General features: G+C 39.9%; 3 protein-coding genes and 1 long non-coding RNA gene across 8 annotated transcripts; 2 read left to right on the top strand and 2 right to left on the bottom strand.

Annotated features, from left to right (window-relative positions):
- Window positions 1-173: 173 nt before the first annotated feature.
- thsd1 (thrombospondin, type I, domain containing 1) lies at window positions 174-8,123 on the top strand. 3 transcript variants are annotated; one of them, XM_086057729.1, is made up of 8 exons: window positions 174-370; window positions 1,045-1,156; window positions 1,538-1,926; window positions 2,290-2,950; window positions 3,944-4,105; window positions 4,283-4,637; window positions 5,517-5,973; window positions 7,122-8,123. In XM_086057729.1, exons 2-8 carry the CDS (start codon window positions 1,105-1,107, stop codon window positions 7,719-7,721), a joined length of 2,676 nt encoding a protein of 891 aa, XP_085913855.1. In that variant the 5' UTR covers window positions 174-370; window positions 1,045-1,104; the 3' UTR covers window positions 7,722-8,123. The 3 variants fall into 3 exon arrangements, with proteins under 3 accessions (XP_085913855.1, XP_085913857.1, XP_085913856.1); XM_086057731.1 differs by lacking the exon at window positions 174-370 and having other exon boundaries at window positions 933-1,156; window positions 1,584-1,926; XM_086057730.1 differs by lacking the exon at window positions 174-370 and having other exon boundaries at window positions 933-1,156.
- Window positions 1,326-5,117, bottom strand: LOC147161128 (uncharacterized). Its single transcript, XR_015090385.1, has 3 exons — window positions 5,073-5,117; window positions 3,930-4,620; window positions 1,326-1,770 (listed from the first exon to the last, which is right to left on the bottom strand). It is a non-coding gene; the product is annotated as an uncharacterized LOC147161128 (long non-coding RNA).
- fgl1b (fibrinogen like 1B) lies at window positions 7,554-12,291 on the bottom strand. 2 transcript variants are annotated; one of them, XM_086057733.1, is made up of 10 exons: window positions 12,159-12,291; window positions 11,998-12,075; window positions 11,692-11,926; window positions 10,299-10,458; window positions 10,133-10,230; window positions 9,057-9,145; window positions 8,846-8,971; window positions 8,704-8,768; window positions 8,414-8,540; window positions 7,554-7,742 (listed from the first exon to the last, which is right to left on the bottom strand). In XM_086057733.1, exons 1-10 carry the CDS (start codon window positions 12,162-12,164, stop codon window positions 7,692-7,694), a joined length of 1,035 nt encoding a protein of 344 aa, XP_085913859.1. In that variant the 5' UTR covers window positions 12,165-12,291; the 3' UTR covers window positions 7,554-7,691. The 2 variants fall into 2 exon arrangements, with proteins under 2 accessions (XP_085913859.1, XP_085913858.1); XM_086057732.1 differs by lacking the exon at window positions 7,554-7,742 and having other exon boundaries at window positions 8,232-8,540; window positions 12,159-12,290.
- A 1,492-nt stretch (window positions 12,292-13,783) lies between these two features.
- On the top strand, window positions 13,784-18,847 carry tpte (transmembrane phosphatase with tensin homology). 2 transcript variants are annotated; one of them, XM_086098870.1, is made up of 18 exons: window positions 13,784-13,936; window positions 14,412-14,492; window positions 14,697-14,744; window positions 14,831-14,992; window positions 15,179-15,298; window positions 15,921-16,020; window positions 16,102-16,165; window positions 16,237-16,301; window positions 16,416-16,476; window positions 16,581-16,662; window positions 17,525-17,613; window positions 17,695-17,756; window positions 17,824-17,904; window positions 17,984-18,089; window positions 18,158-18,255; window positions 18,326-18,421; window positions 18,543-18,613; window positions 18,700-18,847. In XM_086098870.1, the coding sequence occupies exons 2-18, from the start codon at window positions 14,425-14,427 to the stop codon at window positions 18,800-18,802; spliced, it is 1,476 nt and encodes a 491-aa protein (XP_085954996.1). In that variant the 5' UTR covers window positions 13,784-13,936; window positions 14,412-14,424; the 3' UTR covers window positions 18,803-18,847. The 2 variants fall into 2 exon arrangements, with proteins under 2 accessions (XP_085954996.1, XP_085954994.1); XM_086098868.1 differs by lacking the exon at window positions 13,784-13,936 and adding an exon at window positions 13,951-14,250.
- Window positions 18,848-19,228: the final 381 nt, after the last annotated feature.

Genomic DNA, 19,228 nt, shown 5'->3' with positions numbered 1-19,228 from the left:
TGTAGTTGCAAGCTTCTTCTTTTTTAAATACAAGATAATTAAAACAATTATCTTAAGGATATTTTGACCACCCACCCCCCCCCTCCATTTTTTTATATTATTGCCTAAATAATTTCCACATGGTGAAGTAGACGATATGTATAGTGATGCAATAAGAAACGAGCGTAAAAACAATAAAAGTAAAACAATGGTAAGCACGTGAGCGATGTTGCCTGCCACTCTCACAACAGCAGCACACGACAACTGTCGACTTCTCCACGCGCTGAAATAAATAAATAAAAGCGCCGTTTGGAGATCATTCTTACTTTAATTGGAGCAAAAAAAAACAAGGGGAAACGCGGACTAATGTTGCCGAAATGAGCCTGGGCGCGTGAGTAGCTAATTGTTATGTACATTTTGTGTTTTTGTGGACGCTCGTCGCGCACACAATTACAAAGTGGGTATTTTGTTCAAATGATTTTGACGACTAACGACCATTCGATTCGAGTAAGTTTCATTGAGAAGTGATCATTGTGACCAAGCTTGGACTTTCTTTAAAATACTTTGGCGTTAGTGTGTACAGTATACCAAAGTTGCGCCGTAGTAGAACGATTGAAGCAAACATTAAACATAATGTACTTGTGCAAAAATTCCACGTTTACGAGCATTTTTTTGGGGGGGTAAAATTGGTTTTGTTGGTAAAGAAAATGGCATATGGCTTTATTTAAAAACGAATAAAATAAGACAATAGGAAACCGCAGGACAAATATGTACAAAAATATTGGGACAGTCGACAATTAAATAATAAGCAAACATTTGCTTTTAATCTCGACACAAATTTTACAGATGCTTTTTGGTACAGTATGTTTAATTCTAATTTTGGTCAAATTCTATCTATCCATCTATAATTTTTTTTTTTTTTTAAATACCATATTGGAGGAAGAGGAAAACTCCACAATGACGTGTTTGCTTCCTTCCTATTACTCAAACGACATGCATCTTGACCTCCACGAGCAATTTTCGACTATGTTATTCGTAACGTTGTGTGTGTTTTTGTGATTTTAGAGGTCAGTGATGGCAAAAGAAAGCGGCCATGAGGTGTAAGCTGAAAAAAGAGACATCGGAATGCCACAAGCTGTCTCGCTGCTCTCTCTATTGCTTGGGATCGTGGGATATGGTATGCGTGGTCACATTATATACATCAGCGAAATTTTTACATTTGCGTTACATTTTTATATGTGCAATAATGCTATGGAATCATGAGCGCTGCTTCGACCGCATCCGTCTAAAAATGGTCACGTGTATCTACTAAAGGGAGTAAATCATATCTGTGCTTGTCTTATAACTGGTTTTAAGGTTTTTGCCTTTAATGAGTCTCAAACCAGTAAAGTACAATAGCTCTTAACATACATTACTGTGTCGCGACATCCTGCCTTTATTGAATTGAGGTCCAGAGTCCAAAGTCAAAAGAACTGAATAGTGAAGTTGCAATAAAGTATATGATACAAAATGAAATAAAATGAATAAATAATATGATAATGACATTTCCCTGGTCCAGCTTTGGCAGGGCTCAACATCTGGCCCTCCTTCCACGTCGCCCTTAGCAACGCCAGCGTATTCGTGGACTTCAGCACCAAAACCAACAGCAGCCTCATCCGCCATCTCAGCCTCTCTCTGATCGACATGGACACGAACGCCACCCTCCTGACCAGGACTCTGCCCAACAACCAGTCTGCCGGCAGGGTGGAGTTCAGCTGCTCCGGTTTCCTTTATGCCGGAACTTTCCGCTTCCTGCTGAAGCAGAGCAGCGTGATGGCGGAGCCGCACTCAAATGGGACGGAGCGTTCGGAGAGGACCGCGTGGTGGTGGAGTTCAGAACTGCGGGTGCAGTGGCCCACGTTTCACATTGCGGTGGAGAGGGTTGCAAACCACTCGGGAGCTTTTCAGGCAAGTATCCACTAAAGATCAAGTCGTTTTTCAATGCGGTGAATTCACAGGGTGGGGCAGAATTCAGGTGATTTCTGATGATGCTTTTTTTATTTTATTTATAAATCCATCTATTCTCTGTAGCGGGTCGCTAGCATCAATGTTGTGCTAGTTATAATGCGTTAAAGCCGGAGTATGTAGCCTCACTTCCTCAGTTAAGAGTATTGCCAAAAACGAAATGTTACCGGTTTGTTGACACTGACGATGGCTCATCAGTAATATCACTATTTTTGCGTTATGAGGGTGGCCACTGTAACCCTTTACTTGTTTTATCATATTTTATCACATCGTAGATAAATTCCTTTGCTCTCCCTCTCTCTCTAGATCGGAATATCCACCAACGAACACTTCCAGCCTTGCTCCAGCATCCTCGAACCTGCCCTGCTACTGGAAGTCAGCTACATGGAGTACAACCAGATTGGCCGAAAAGGCATCAACAAGGTGCAAGCCCGCACGCAACATCCAATCCGACCTCTGCGTTCCCAGATGATCACGCTTCCATGCGCCTTCCCTTTCACCGAGAAAGACTTCATACAAGTGTCCCTCCGCTCTCCCCATTCAGCACAGGAGGTGAAAAGCTCCGGCCCTCTCTACCTGTCTCACATCTTCCCCTATAAGCTGCTCGTGGAAAACGGCAATATCTATAGGAGCGGGTGCGACGGGGCTGTGACCGTGAAGCTCGTAACGCCACCTTGCGCTCACATTGACGGGAAAGTTCTGCTGTATAAGGACGGTGTTGTTGGAAGCGGGGTCGCCGTCCCCTCTGGGATGGGAGCGGGAGGTACGGCGGCGATGGGTTTCGGGCAAGAGGAGCCGTCCTCTCCTCCGTTGGCTTTCAACTGGCTCACTCAGGGAGAGAACGAAACGGAATTCAACTGCTCGGTTTTTTACCCGGGAAGGAGTAAGTACTGCTTCCGATTCGTGTTGAACTACAGCCGCTCGCCCAGCCCGGCTCGGACCTGCCTGGTGGTGCACCGGAGCGAAGGTGAGCAGTGTGGTGACTCGACTTGACTTTGTCGTAACATTTCTGTTCAGTTTGTTCAAATGGATGACTGAAAGGGCCATTACATAATGACTTCAATGTGTATTATAATTCAAATTAATTACATTAATGTAATAAATAGCAATTGATTTAGTGCTTTAAAAAAATGCATTATTGTGATTTCACTATTTAATTCATTTATTTCATGGTCCCGTCTTGTATGTATAGGACGGCCCAAATTAAATATAAAAGTACACCATCATATAATTATTTTAATGTCATTAATGAACTAAAATTGAGATTAAATACACATTTTTGTAGTTAGTTTTCCAAACTATTACTTATTTCATGGTCTGTGATGTATGAAGTTACAAAAGTTTCAAAATAAATAAATGAATAAATAAATAGGTCATTAAACAAATCTGTCATTAATAAATTATTTGAATTAAGTACACAAAAATGTAATTGATTAAAATTCCAGTCCATTTGATTTGAAAATGTAAATATTTTACTATTCAATTTAAAAAATAAAATAAAGACACAACTGAATAATTACTTAAGTGTTTCAAAAATGTAAATATTTTACTATTTAATTAATATCTTTAAAATGTAATTATTTAATTAGCATACCAATTAATTTTATGTTCAAATGTAAATATGTCTCTATTCAATTAATGACTTAATGATTAAATACATAAATGCACCATTGGTGCATACTTAACATCAACATTAGTCCAACTACAAATGGAATTAAATACACAAATGAGAAATGTATCAATTAATTATAATTTAAATTAAATAAACAAATGTCACACCAATTCATTTGATATAAATACAAACATTTCACCGACCATTTATTTCAAAATAAATAATTATTTTAATGTGTCATTAATCAATCAAAAGTGGGATTAATTTTTTTTAATGATTATTTTTTTTTAAACATAACTAAATATTTCATGTTATTCCGCATATTTTTGCTCACCCTTTTTCGTGAAGAATCTTGGGGGCCCTGGAAAGAGTGGAGCGTGTGCAGTGTGAGCTGTGGCGAGGGGGTCAGGGAACGTGTACGGGAGTGTTTGTCGCCCTCTGGTGTTCAAGGGAAGCAGTGCACTGGAATGACGAAGAAACAGTCCCTGTGCTCCCTGGAAGACTGTGCAGGTCAGTCAGTCACTCACCCTGATGTTGATAAGAGAAAAATCTTGCAAAACAAACATGTCAAACTTGTTTTCAAAATCAAAAGGTGGTCCTTGAGCCAAAATTAGTCAATCAAATTGGCTGACAGAATAGTAGTAAAAGTAACATTTCATATTTCACTGTTTGCTTTTCTTTCCCAAGCATTTCCAGATCCTTCTCCATCTCTTCCTGCCGTGCTGGCCGGAGCCGGCCCTCTTGGTGGCAACATGGTGGTGATTGCCGGCATCTCCCTCTGCCTTGCCGTCATTCTGGCCACTGTCGTCATCACTGTGTGGAGGAAGCTCTGCCACACCCCTCAATGCAGCTCCGTCCGCAGAGGCTCCGTGCATTCCCCCGGCGGGCGCAAACTCTCCGACGAAGCCTCCATTTGCGGCAACAGCCTTCAGGGGCCGAGCCTGGTGGCGGGTGTCGGTTCGACCCAGATCCACGGGCCTCTTCCACAGACAATGGTGACGCCACTCTCGCAGGATCCAGAGAGGCTGCCTCCCATTTTTGGGTATGTATTTGAATCATGGTTATTATAGTGTTGGAATTTTCATTTTAGTTCGTTTTTATTTCGTTTTGTTTTTTAATTTAAGTTCGTTTTAATTGTTTTTTTAGGGTAGTTCTATTAGTTTTAGTTATTTAAAAAAATGCTTAGTTTTAGTTTAGTTTCAGTATTAGTTTTCTGTTATTGTTTTTTTTAATGTATTTTTTATGTATATTACTTGTGCACAGAGATGGCAAGAAAGTAAAAACCCTGCCAGTTTGCCTTTAGCCATTGATGCTAGCTAGCTAGCTCCCTAGCAGGTAAACGAGCACTATGGGAGCTAACTAGCTAGCACCTAGGGTTATAGCCAAACTGTGATAGGGTTTCAATTTCTGGACCTCGGCGTGTGTGCAATATTTAATAAACACCATAGTAAAATGAGAAAAGTCACGCATTTCTTACCGAGCGTTGCATTTAGTTGTCGCCTCGGAGAGACGTCATCTGAAGGTGCTTTTTTATTGGCTGCTGCTAGATGAGGTCACTTCTGTGTGACACTTTCAAACGTCCTTATTCCGGTTAAATAAATATACTTCAAACCACATTTAAAGTAATCGCCAATGGAACATTAAATTAATTACCAAAGAATAAAACAAAGGACATTTTTGCTATAATTATAGTTAATTTTAGTTAGTTTTGTAAACATAAAATGCAGTTTCAGTTAGTTTTCGTTTTTTAAAAAGCATTTTCGTTTTTTATTTGATTTCGTTAACAAAATTGTCTTTTGAATTTTAGTTTTTTAATTAGTTTTCGTTAACTAAAATAACCCTGATTTGAATCAGGTCTTACAACTGACCACATACACAAGAAACTGTTATTTCAGTGTAAAATGTGTTACGTCTACCGTAGGTACCGCTTAGCTCAGCAGCAGTTAAAAGAAATGAAGAAGAAGGGCTTAAAGGAGGCAACTCAACTCTACCACGTCTCCTCAAGTCCAGTTCACGATTCTTCAGTAGAAACCCCTGCTTCACCAACCAATCCCCACATTCCCTCACCCATTGCGTCCTCCTTTTCCGAGCCGCGGTCGCAGGCTCCCAGGATCACGCCGGACCGACAGAATTCCAGAGTAGACCTCGTCTTGGGCCCCCGAGGATCTGGTCATGCAAGTGAGGGCAAATCCAAGTGGCGAGACCGCACTGCCGACTGGGTGGAGATGGTGGAGAGGAGTGGCATAGCGGGTCTCGCTGAGAGACCGATGAGAAACGCATATCAGAAGAATCCAAATTTCCGCAGGACCTCCAGTTTTACTGAGACAAAACCTCAGATTTCATCTGCAGGACACTACCGAGACCGGAGCATGACTCAGGTGAAGTCCACAGATTTAGTCAGGTCATTTCCGTTCTGATGACCAAGCACTTAAAATTGATCCTAAAATTATTTATTTACTATAAATAGTGTGTCATTGTTCATCTTTTTATGTCAGCGACGTATAGTGACAGCCTGGCAGAACTTCATGTTTAGGGGTCTGCAAGCTGCGGCTCTGGAGCCAGATGTCTTTTAGTCCTTCTGTGGCTCGCCGTGGATCTTAAATATTTTTTTAAAAGTCAAAATTTATATATTTTTTGTATTTATTGATATTTTTTAATGTAAAATATTCATTAAATTCATGATTTAGATTTTAAAAAGTGAATAATTAAATTCAGTCCAAATGTTTAAGTAATCAGAAGAAGAGAGATGAAAGGTAGATGAAAAAGGTTTTAAAATTACCTAAAAATGTCAAATAAGTGACCATAAATTGTCCAAAAAGGAAGAGGAAAAGCATAAAATTACCATAAAATGTCCCTGAAATTGCCCAATAAAATATCAGAGAACTGAATTTAAAAAAAATGGAAAAAAAGGCAGAGAAGAAAATGAAATAAATAATAATAAAATGTTCAAAAACAAAAGAAAGGCAGAAATTTACCATTAAATATTTTTGGAATTGCCCCAAAAAATAAATTTAGACAATTGATTAAAAAACAAAGTCAGAAATTTAAATGTTTAAAAAGTAACTATAAAATGTCCAAAACTAAAAGAAGAAATCCAGAAAAATTACCATAAAATGTCCACAAAATTGACAAAAATGTCAGAAAATTGATAGCAAAAAAAAGAGGGGAAAATAACCATAAAATGTCCAATAAAGGACTTCTTCCTTTAGGCCGAAAATAACCATATGTCCATTAAAATGCCAAAAAATGCCAACAGAAATGTCAAAAAAATTATGAAAAACAAAGTATGGAAGAAGATTACAGACAAAAAAATCCAAAAAGAGAAGAGGAAAGGTAGAAAAAAATTTATATCTACATATTGGATTCTGCTGTCATATTTTTGAGTTGTTTTGCTCTAATTAGCTTATTGAAATGTTTGGTGGCTCCAGACACATTTTTGCTTATATGAATAAGCCTAAAATGGCTTTTTTGACAGGAAAGCTTGCTGACCCTTGTCCCTTGACACACTAAATGTTGTCCTGTTCAGGTGGGATCTCGGACCCTTCCTGAAGGAAACTCGTGGACCAAAGAGAGAAGAGAGAGGTCCCCATTTAGCTCCTACCCCATTCCAGAGCACGACACCCCAAAGTGGACCCGATCTAGACCCCAGTGGAATCCCTCCATGCAGAGTTCCATTCCTTCCCAGGGTAATCAAGTCAAACACACAGGAACCAGCACTTCGCCGAAACACGTGGACCACAGTTGCACTGGTGAGAGCGAGGCGGGAAGCAGAGCTCACGAGGGAATCTCAGGGATCGGCGGCCCGGTCACGAGTCCTGACTGTCAGCGCGGCGCCAACCTGAGTGTGGAACGGGCCGAGCAGAACTGGAACCGCCGCGGTCCATCGCCTATCCGGAGGAACATGCTGGCGCGGAAACTTAAGGAGGCTCAGTCCTGCTCCAGCGTTAGAGGACGTCAGCGCAGCTCCACCTTCAGCGTGGCGCCATCGGAAAACAGGAAAGAACATGGCCGCCCGCGTCCTGGTTCTGGATGCTACGTCGGCACTGAAAGCTCTGCGTATGTCCTGAGTGAGGCGGAGCAACAGATGCTGACGTTTTCACCAGGATACGCGGTAGACAAGATTTAGATCACAAACAGGAATTGTCACCTATAGATGCGAGGAGAGATTTTAACAGGATTTGAAGTTTTCATTTTATCGTTTGTGCCCCTAATATGCAGTATAAGAAGATTTTTATAAGATATAGAATAAAACAGTGAACCTATGCATTATAGTGGTTTGCCATTCGCAAATTCACCTATTCATGGATTTCTTTTTCAACTTATTGCCCGTCATTTACTACGACGGCGTATTAGGGCCACATATATATGTTTTTTTTTTTAGAGGGCGGGGGCAATATTCCGAGAAAAAAACTCGCAATTGAATTTTTGAAAATTATTATTTTTGGGTTATATTTGGTTAATAGTCATTCTAATTGTGTGAAATGACATCATTTTACATTTTCAATGAATTTGCATATTTATCCCATTTTGCATTTAATGTGTATATCAACCAAAGTTTTAAAATATTTTTTGCCACTGTTTTCAAGAAAAATTAAACATTGTTCTTCCACACAAATCCCGTTATAAATGGCGAAATGCAATTTTGTTTTTATTATACGAGTTACATCTCATACATTTCTGGTATTGATTGATTATTCATAATGATAAAAGATGGTGATATTAATTACTATCAGAGTAATAAAACTGCAATTTGTCAATGTGTATTTAACCTTCCCCGCCACCGCTGCCCACGGCGTCCAAGAAAAGCAGAGGTCGCACCTTCATGGTGGTGTGTCTGAGGGAGTACCAAAGGCCCCTCCATGTGCTCCACACGACGCCATTATCAAACTGGCCCTTGTACTGCCCTTTGCGGTAGAACTTCCCATTCAAGTTGGCAACGTGGCATCTGTTGGCAGAAAGGAGAACTCACCAATAGAGCGCCAACTCGTGTTGACGAGCACTTACTCCAAGTCCGATGTTTTTGTGTCAAATATCATCGGCTGGTATCGGCAGCCTCTACGACTACCCGATACCTTAAGATAAGGCCGGTGTACTTCCATAAGTCTCACCTGTTGTACCACCAACCGGCGTTGTTCTCCTGGGCACAGCTGCCTTGAACGTAGCGGTCATTGTCCTGTTTGTGACAGTACAAACATCATATTCAACACGTCATACGAGAAAAAAAACAAAACAATACGTATGCTAACTGACCTGATCCCTAGTGCTAAACTGCATGCCGCTGAGGCCCGCGGACCACTGTTCCACCATGCCCCGCCCACCTGCCAGAGCATCGCCAGCTTTCCCGCTGTACAGCCCGTACTGTAGCCGGTAGCGATCCTATTTTCAAATAAAAACATTGGCAGTACGTGACATGAAAATAACAACAGTTGCATGTGACAACGAGTAGAATTGTGTTACATACAGCTTCATTAGTGAGACGGAAGTTCTCATAATAGGCGTGACTTCTCTGTCCCGCCCAGTCCATTAAATCTATCTTCACCAGATTTTTACCTTTGGGCACAAATACAAAAAATTACATCTACAGGAGTTTTGCTTTTCAATTGAAATACTGAAATGATAGAACTAGGGGTGTCAAATTTAGTGTGTTAATTAATCTTGAGTTAATTTAAAGTTCCTTTAACGCACGATTAACTCATTCACTCCCAGCCATTTTCACTGAAGTAACCCCCTTTGCTCTTGGCTGTTTCACCGGATTTTGACTGAATGTGCAAGGCCCACAGAGTATTGCGTCCTATTGCTGTAAAAACCTACCAGGAGAAAGATTAGAGTCTCTTCTTTCATCAGGAAAAATATATATATTTCTATTTGTTTGCGTTTTGCAGCATTTAGCGTTAGAATATAGTTAAGTTTCATCATTATTCACATTCCTGTTGAAAACACTGGCAAACAGAGCTTGTTGCAACATGGCCCTGGCTGATCTCTTATACTCTGTTGCCACCTGCTGGCGTTTTTTGTAATAACTACCATTGCTTTAAGTGACCTCTTCAGGTCAGAGGCTGCATCAAAGTATGCTCTAGCAGAAGAAAAAAACATATAAATAAGTTTTTGAGACCATGGCAATATTTAAAATAGAACATATTTCTGCGTTTTTGGGAGCAAATGAGTTAATGACCGCCCCTTACTTGAAAAGCCTGTACTGGGGGAATTCCAGTCGCAATGCAGCAGACACAACTGTGGCTGTCGCTTTAAGATCGTGCACGTACTGGCACGTGGACCATGAACGAGCCTGACGCAGATGCTGCAGTTACGCTTTGGGCCAGAGGTGGCAATCGCGAGTAATTAAGTGGCAAACTGCGCAAAGATCTTTTAAATAAATACATAAAATTTGCGATTAATCGTGAGTTAACTGTTGAAGTCATGCGATTAATTACGGTTAAAAACTTTAATCGCCTGAAATAGAACATTTGTTGTTGCCTACTATACAAATCAACTGAGACGCATTAGTATCCATAAATATAAAATTCTATTATTACTTACCGTTGGAAAGCAGCGAATAGATGTTCTCATTTCCCAACCAGAACTCGTCATTCCACAGTTTGAAGTCACCAAAGCCATCTCTGTAATCCACCCAGTCTCTACGAAGAGACACGCACGCACATTATATAAACAAGATGATTTTATATCATCTTGATGAATGGAACACCTGTCAAAGTCCACTTTTCCATTCCGCCTTCTCTGGAACACCGTCCATCCTCCTCCGTCGTCCATGTCGCAGTAGACCAAAAGTGGCTCCTGGTGGATTTTGGGTCTGATGCGGTAAAACCCGCTGGGCGGTCTCATTCTGTCGAACAGCTCAGAACAATCTAAGACCACAACAAAAGCGAAGTATTCTCAATATCTGGCTCCTTTTCTGTCAGTGGCTTCTGTCATGATCTGAGCTGTTGTTGTTGTTGTTGTGTTGCAGCTCGTTGATCACGAGGGGCGCCAACGCGACTCACACAGCTGTTTTCGTTCATGTAATCAATCAGTCGGCGTATTTAGGAGGCAGTCCAAGCCGCTTCCGGTTGTCGGACGACTCACTTGCCAACCGCCAATTCCCAAGCCCAAACTTTTGTCTGTTTCTCGACTTCGATTCTCGTCTCGCCTTGTACTACGATGCCCTTGTAAGTTTTCTAGTAAGTAGCGATGGAGAAACCGAGGCTTTGCGAAACAATGAACCACTTTCGAGACAATTGCCCTAAAACCGATGCACTGCTTTGAGGCATTTGACACACTGCAAGGGCTCCACCTGCTGGTCAAACCTGCGCACATGTAATTTTTTTTTAGAATCACGGTTTTCAAAGCTTCATTCCTTGCTATCGTGTATGAGCCTCAGCATTTCATAAGTTCAATAAAGTTTTCTATCTTTTTTTCAACTGTGGGATTGTGTCGTTCATTTAAAGTGTGATTTACACAAGTAAAGTTGACCTTTCAAGTCCGTGTCATTGTTTTTGCCTGTAGTATTCAAAGCAGTATTTTTAGAGTGGACTAATATTTATTTACACTCGGAAAATAATAAAATACAGAAATAAAAAATGATAATAATAAAAAACCTCATTGGTTGAGGAACAAACTCACGACCTTCAGCTTTGAAGACTGCCACACTACCACCTAAACTGTCACTCCTACTGTTTATCTCCAAGAGAACAAAAGCATCATTTTTGGTCTCGGAGTCAGGAAGATTCACGATGACATGAGCGATATATATATATATATATATATATATATATATATATATATATATATATATATATATATATATATATATATATACCAATGCACATCAAGAGCTGCGTGGCTGAGACAGTAGATCAGCTGTCTCCCAAGCTGAAGCTCGTGAGTTTGTTCCTCAAATTTTGACTTTTATTTTTCCATTTCTTTATTTTACTCTCTTCCGAGAGTAAATATTGCTCTAAAACTGTCTATTTGGCCCCACTCTAGTAGAGTCAAATTTACTCTACAGAATTGTATGTGTAAATGCAGTGCTTGTGAACAGGGATATTGTTTTTATTATATGGTATAAATATTTGAGCCGAATGATCATAACGGGTTCAAACCTCGGTCGTGGACAATCAAGCTTCCTGCTGGTGGAAGATTCATCATCAGGGTCGTGTTGGAGCTTTCCAAAGTCCCGCTGCCGTTGTTGGAGCCCGACAGCGTCGGAGCAGGCGAAATCGGGCGGAAGAATTTGTGCCTCTGCAAATGTTCCACCTGCCAAGCTCCTATTAGGAGTTTGTTTTCCAGTCTCTTTATGCTGCGCTTGAGAGCTGCTGCAACATCTGGACTGCATCCCTTTGATTGTAGACACACAAAAAGGACTGAAAATCCATCTTGAGATCAGTAAGATAAAATGGGTCACCTACCGAAAACTGGTTCGATAATGAAGTCTTGGTTGGGAAAACCAGGAAAAACATCAACAATGGGAAGGAATTCCTGCAAGTCTAAAATGATTGAAAACATTGCACTTAAACACAAAAATACAAGATTTATTGAGATTTGATCACTTGATAAATACTTTATCTACCTTCATTTCGAAGCTTTCCTTTTTGTTGTGTCAAGGCTCCGTGTTCTGCTGTCAGTATTTATTTCAAACTGGGTTGGGTTGGTTCTGCATGGTCCACATTAAGGGAAAAAAAGTTGCCAAAGTCTGAACCCAAGTTTTGCTTCCCCCCCCCCCTATCAAGCACAGCAAATTTCGGGAAAAGTAGCTAACGTCATTCCTTTCATTCCAGGAATACTAGTAGCATTCTTTTTTTAGTTTAACATGTTCATCTTTATATGACTCATTCTAAATAGTTGCTGTCGAAAGAAGCACAACATGACATACACAAAACGGCATTATCCTGCTCTATACGACACAGCCGTGGCAATCCTGCACGTTTTAGATGTTCGACTCCAACACGCCTGATTCAAATGATGAACTCATCAGCAATGTCTGCAGAAGCCTGATAATGATCCTGATCATTTGAGTCAGGCGCGTTGGAGGAGGGAAACGTCTAAAGATGCAGGATAAGGGCCCTCGAGGGCTGGAGCTGGTGACCCCTGGTGCAGAGTCTGCAATTAACCTTAAAATCGAGATTAAAAAACCGCTGTACTCGAATCTTGGAGCTGTGAGGCAGACATACTAACCGAAAAATGCCATTATTGACCTACCAACTGGGCACACCATCAATAGATTAAAAAAAAAAAATTAACATATGTGACAATAAGATTAATCTGCCAAATAAACCACATAATGACCAAATAAATACAATTATCAACCTACCAAATGGACACACCTGCAAATAAAAAAAAATAAACATAACTGAAAATATATAAATGAATAAATTAATGAATCATACCATTATTGACCTACCAATTGGGCACATCGGCCAATTAAAAAAATAAACATAAGTGAAAATAAGATTAATCTGCCAAAATTCTAAACAGAATTATGACAAAATAATTAAATAAATAAATAATATCTTCAACCTAGCAGCTGGGCGGACCTGCCAATAATTAAATAAATAAACATCTTCTTCTTTTTTCAAGTAGTAAACAAAGGAATACATGCATAAATACAACTGCCTATAAGTAAAACAAATAAATATTACAGAAATCTGTGAATATCTACTGCTGAGAGGCTGAAATACAGAGGATTTGGACAATTAGAAATTAAACAGGATCTCTAAATGATTAATTGATGATTAAAATAAATCTAAAATCTAATCATGTATTGGTTGTCGATTAATTGTTGCACTTATTTATAAAAAATAAGTGAATAAATAATACAAACTAAACGAAACAAACTAAATGAACAAAAAAAGTAAATGAATACGTACATGCATACATCATTCATCATCAACCTACTACTTAAGGCACACCTGCCAATTAATACAACTTATAAACAAAACAAAACGAAACAAAAGAAAACAATTCTGCAAATACAATGAATACAAATGTGCTTTAAAATCGGACAGACATTTTGTTCCTTTAACATTCATTTGTTATCCTTGCCATGTTCAAAACAATCTACTTTTTTTTTTTTGTACTTTTGTTCTGTAATGAAAAACAGATGTGGCAAAGAGGAGGAGGAGGAGGAGGAGGAGGTGGCTTAACTTTTGCAACAGCGAGAGATGAGGAAAAAAAAAAAACAACATCCAGGAAGTCCCAAACACAAAAAAAACCGCTACGTTAGCACAAATAAAGAAGTGAATGAGAAGAACACATAGCATCCGTTTAACCTTTGAACCGTTTCCCTTTGACTCCACGACGAGTCACAAGACCAATTCCCGGCGATTCTACCGAATGCCATCGCCAACGGTAAGCAAGGAGACACTTGAACGTTCTTCCACAGAGGAACCAGGGGGGGATTTGCACTCGCGTTCTGCATGGTTTGTGCGCATTTTTTTCCCTTCCTGCTCATTAACCTCATTGACAACCTCAGGTTGTGCTTTTTTTTCCACGCGCGTGGTTTTCTGCATCCACGAATTCCACCTTGCGAGTTTGTTCGCAAACGTCTTTGCACGCTGCTCTTTTGCCTCATCTAAGAAACTTCAGGTCCACAGCGACACAACTTTCACAAAAGTCATGACCACGGTCCACTTCGACCCGGGTTCGGATTGGGGTGTGAATGGGTGAGGATTGAAGAAAAAAAACACACAAAACACATGACTTCCTTCGGGGAAAAGATTAACCTGTGCATGCGTGCGTGTTTTTACTGCATGGTTTAATGTTTGAGCCGTTTTATGTGTCACTTATTTTTCAATCAATTGTGTATGTTTTTTTGTTTTTTTAGAAGTGTGGCAAAGATGGATGATGCCAAAGTGGAGATTGACAACGGGCGAGATGATGCTATGGAACCAGACACTATGTACCAGTCAGTATTCCCCCCCCCCCCCCCCCCATTTTCCTATATTCAGGAACAGTCCCAATGTTCACCCCTGTGGATCATTTTAGTCATCAACGAACTTTACACGCATGTCAGAAATGAGGCAGACATGCAATACATATTTCTATCATTGACTTCTATTCATATTTGTAAAGTGGATTAAAAAATTAACTATTTTAACTTATTTTCCAGCAATATCCGGAAGAAGATTGCCCCCTTTGTTATGTCTTTTGGCTTCCGGTCAGTATCTTTTCCGAATTTTACAAGCAATATTGTCTTATCTTGAAACGTAATAATCTTCCATATTATTATTATCCCCCGCAAAGTGTTTTTGGAGTGCTACTGATCCTCGTTGACATTGTGCTGGTCATCGTGGACATTTCCCTGCCAGCCAGGAGCAGAGAAGTTGGCAATTCGCTGGAGACCGTGTCCCTTTGCATCTCCTTCTTCTTCCTGGTTGATGTTCTCCTCAGGGTCCACGTGGAAGGGTAGGCAGAAAATACAAAGTGTGCTGTGATTGGCTGTGAAAGAGGAAGTAATGAAGGAGGAAGTGAAATGACCCTCCAGTGAAAGGAGTCCCCGGATCTTTTTTAAATGGATGTTGTGACATTATTACATCACATTTATTCATTTATTTATTTATTTATTTATTTATGTGTGCATTTTTGTTTAAGGTTTAAAGTTTACTTTGGCTCCAAGCTGAACATCATTGACGCTTGCGTGGTGGTGGTCACGTTGGTGGTCACCATGAGCTACACCTTCACTGACCTGTCCGGAGCCAGCCTCATTCCCAGGTACTCGCCACAGTGCAAGCAGTGTAAAGTATTTCCCAATGGATTCTAAAGGTGCAATACAATTCCGCTAACAAACTCAACGGGCACTTTATTAGGTACACCTGTAATCTTATGAGACTTAATATGAAAAAAAAGAAGCTGCGTCTGTTTTGAGGTATTAACATATTTGATCATAGAAAATTTCATATTTTGTCCTTTTCTATCAATTTTTTTTTTTGTGTGTGTGTGACTGCTGAATAACTTTTCCCTTCAACTTGGCGTCACTTCAGAATTATTTTTCGCTGAAAGTTGTCATGAGCCTGAGCTGTGGTAGTCCATAAGAGGAAAAAAAAAAATCACGCACGAACAAAATGCCCAGTGCAATGACATGGCAAAAACTAAATATAAAAATTTGATGTCAAGTAGAGGGCCGCGGAATATCAGCCCGTGGGCCGCAAATGGCCCCCGGCCCGCACGTTGGAGACCCCTGCCTGTGTTGTCGGGGTACTTGACAAAGTGTCTGACGACGGGTTATTTTGTAATTAATGCGCACATTTGGACTGAAACCAGTGCTTCTGAGCTCATGACATCATTTGCAATCATTCTTTCAATATGTTCAATTTTATTGTCAATTCCTCCCCAGGGTGGTTTCCTTTCTGCGTTTCTTGAGAATTATCATCCTGGTGAGACTTTTCCGGCTGGCGGCTCAAAAGAAAGAGCTGGAGAAGGTCACGAGGAGGATGGTAATAGTCGTGCCCGTCGCCGTGTGCGCGTCATACTCGATTTTTTAAGTCGAGACGTCAACTTGCGTTTGTTTCCGTCAGGTGTCTGAGAACAAGCGGCGCTACCAGAAGGACGGCTTTGACTTGGACCTCACCTACGTCACAGGTAGATACGGCATAGCAGCATGACGCTAGCGTGTTGACCGTCATCATTTTTGTGATTTTTTTCTTGTCCAGATCGTGTCATTGCCATGTCTTTCCCGTCATCCGGGAAGCAGTCCTTCTACAGAAACCCAATCAAGGTTACCTCAACGACACAATTATTGCCATTTTAACCGCCGGAAGAGTAGAAAAAAAATCATTTTAATGTATTTGAAATGTTTTAATCAAATCTCCTTGTGCTTGTCTTGTTTCAGGAGGTGGCTCGGTTCCTTGACACGAAACACGAAGAGCATTACAGAGTTTACAACCTTTGCAGTAAGTCAGCTGAGTTACTTGTCGTCAAATTAAGGGTTCTAATAATAAAGTCTTTTGAGTGGCTATGAATCAAATGTAATTTTTTTGTTTGTTTGTGTTTGTAGGTGAGAAAGGGTACGATCCCCAATTTTTCCACTATAGGGTCGAACGGGTGTTCATCGACGACCACAATGTTCCTTCTTTAGAGTGAGTTCCTCACTGGATAAAGTATGATTCAAAATGGCAATATTGCACCACAATGTCACGGAAATGTCCTATTGCAAATTTGGTCAATTTTAATATTTTCTTCACTTCCTATTGGTTCGTTTCCTGCATGGCTCTTTTACAAATTATTGACCAATCTAATGGCTTGTACAATACTAATGGCTCTCCTATTTTTTTTTTTTCTTGAAAAATTATTCATTTGGTGATGCGAGGATTATTCTGCTCACAACAGCGATTTATGCAGGAGGTCAATGTTGAAGAATGATAAAGCTGCTCCTACCCAGTTTTTGATGGCAGATCCACAAAATGACTATCAAACTTAAGATGCTAAGCTCCGTCGTCCACATAATAGGTTAGAGGCAAAAAAGAAAAAGAAAAAAAAAGCTCAACAATTTAGCATTGCATTATCTTGGATGGCTACCTGCTTCTCACTGGGTCTTATTTGGATGAAAATGGCTGCTTCAAAACAAAATGGCTGACTTTTTATGTGCATCCAGTCATGATAGAAATATGCACTGATTTTTTTTTTCTTTCATTTTTTGGTAAATTTTTTACTTTTGAGAACCCTAAAAAAAAACATTCATTTTAACCAGGATTGCAATAATTGCATAAAAATGGTCCCCAGTTTTCCACAGTCATTTGTCAGAAAAAATAATAATAATAATAAACATTGAATCCAAGATGGTTATGAAAGATTCTTTCTAAATTGACATTAAAACCACAGAAGAAAACTGTTAACGTAAGAATCACAAAAATCAGCACCGGTTAAAATGATGGTGACGTGATATTGGATTGTTTGGCCCTTTCTGAATTTATTGTATTTAATCTTGTTTGTATGTTTCAGGGACATGTTGAAATTCACGGCGAGCGTGAGGGAGTGGATGTCGGCTGATCCCCAGAACGTCATCGCTATTCACTGCAAGGGAGGGAAAGGTGATTCCTTTATTTCGCAAAGGCAACAATCTCTTATTTTTCGGACGTGTACGTAAACGCTGATTTGGACTTTTGCGTCAGGTCGTACCGGCACTCTGGTGTGCACGTGGCTTATTGACAGCGACCAGTTTGAGAGCGCACAGGTGAGGCGGACTTTTGTCTTCATCCAGTGATATATTTTCGTTTTTATTTTGTATTTTTGCCTAATAGGACAGTCTGGAGTATTTTGGGGAAAGGAGGACGGACAAAAGTCGAAGTTCAAAGTTTCAAGGAGTGGAGACGCCCTCTCAGGTTGGAAAATGCCCGACGACATTCCGCCCAAGCATTTTGATGTCAAAACTTTTTTTTTTTTTTTTTTTGTTTACTACAGAGCAGGTATGTGGGCTATTACGAGATCATGAAGACGAAATTCAACAGGCAGCTTCCTCCTCCAAAGACCCTCAAGATCAAGAGCGTCCGCATCCATTCCATAGCAGGTGCAAAACATAACACTTCACGCCTTGATGGAGACCTTTTTTGAGATGTGGTTGTTTGCCGTCAACAGGTGTGGGCAGAGGTAACGGCAGCGACTTGAAGGTGAAGATCATCGTCAGGAAAGAGCTTGTTTTTCAGTGTGCGTGTGCCACACAGGAGAACTGCACAGTAAGTCCTCTGAAGCGGGATCACTCGAAAGTGGCTGAGAAGACTCACCTGCGCGGCCGTTTGCTTTCAGGTGTTTCCCGACGTGGGTGCTAATGCGGCTATCATCAGCCTCCAGAATGGGCCTGAGGTTCAAGGAGATGTCAAGGTCATGTTTGAGTCCACCGCTGTGAGTGTTTTACACATTGTAAACAATGCTGTATTCGATACTGATAATCACTATGTGGCTCGATTAACGATGCTGTTTGTTTGATATTTGAAGTCATTTTTCCAAAATTCCTCTTCCTCAGGGTATTCCGAAAGGATATGAAGATGTTCCCTTCTACTTCTGGTTCAATACCTCTTTCATATCAGATAACAAGTATGAGCGTCCTCACATCCTCGAAAGCCAATTTGCGATTTATTTTGACTGTTAAAGTGTCTCACTTTTGTCTTATGTCTCCGCAGGCTGTTTTTACCCAGAGAGGAACTGGATAACCCTCACAAACCCAAAATGTGGGATTTGTACAAGGAGGACTTTGGCGTCACCGTGTCCTTCTCGGATGTCTAATACTGTGATTGTAAAAATAAATGCCCTTAAGCAATTAAAATGGACTATACAAAGGAGTTCTTGTTTTTGATTTTTTGCAAATGAGCAGATAGAGAATTGAGTAATTAAATTGGGAAATGAATGTTAGTGTGCAAGTAGGATGCTCATATCAATTCAAAAAAATAAAAAAAATGCATTACCGGTAATTAAAAACATTAGAAGAGTTAAGAACTTGTTCATAATAAGTGTGTATTTTTAAAATAAGAGCAACAAAAAAAAAAGTTTTTTTAGATTTTAATATGGCAAGTTAAAGTGCAAATTTGATTTTTCAGTAGTTCAGTTTGGGTTTTTGTTAACCAAGTTATAATCAATATTTTGTAGTGATTTTTTTTAATTTTTATTTAACTACTAAAAGAAAATTTCTAATTTCAGATGCCACATTGTCCA

This window comes from Leptonotus elevatus, chromosome 16 (genome assembly GCF_054856555.1).
Source record: "Leptonotus elevatus isolate MCC_2025b chromosome 16, RoL_Lele_1.0, whole genome shotgun sequence".
Classification (NCBI taxonomy): Eukaryota; Metazoa; Chordata; class Actinopteri; order Syngnathiformes; family Syngnathidae; genus Leptonotus; species Leptonotus elevatus.
Note: the sequence above shows the minus strand (reverse complement) of the source record. Positions and strands in the feature narration are given on the sequence as shown.

Excerpts from the sequence above, each read along its gene's own strand:
- thsd1 (XM_086057729.1), top strand. The coding sequence starts at position 1,105 with ATGCCACAAGCTGTCTCGCTGCTCTCTCTATTGCTTGGGATCGTGGGA. Across the intron at positions 1,927-2,289 it reads ACCACTCGGGAGCTTTTCAG|ATCGGAATATCCACCAACGA; the intron begins GCAAGTATCCAC and ends CTCTCTCTCTAG. Across the intron at positions 4,638-5,516 it reads AGGCTGCCTCCCATTTTTGG|GTACCGCTTAGCTCAGCAGC; the intron begins GTATGTATTTGA and ends CGTCTACCGTAG.
- fgl1b (XM_086057732.1), bottom strand. Across the intron at positions 11,927-11,997 it reads CATTATCGAACCAGTTTTCG|GGATGCAGTCCAGATGTTGC; the intron begins GTAGGTGACCCA and ends CTACAATCAAAG. Across the intron at positions 8,769-8,845 it reads AGTTTAGCACTAGGGATCAG|GACAATGACCGCTACGTTCA; the intron begins GTCAGTTAGCAT and ends TGTCACAAACAG.
- tpte (XM_086098868.1), top strand. The coding sequence starts at position 14,204 with ATGACCACGGTCCACTTCGACCCGGGTTCGGATTGGGGTGTGAATGG. Across the intron at positions 15,299-15,920 it reads GGAGCCAGCCTCATTCCCAG|GGTGGTTTCCTTTCTGCGTT; the intron begins GTACTCGCCACA and ends ATTCCTCCCCAG. Across the intron at positions 16,663-17,524 it reads CACAATGTTCCTTCTTTAGA|GGACATGTTGAAATTCACGG; the intron begins GTGAGTTCCTCA and ends TGTATGTTTCAG.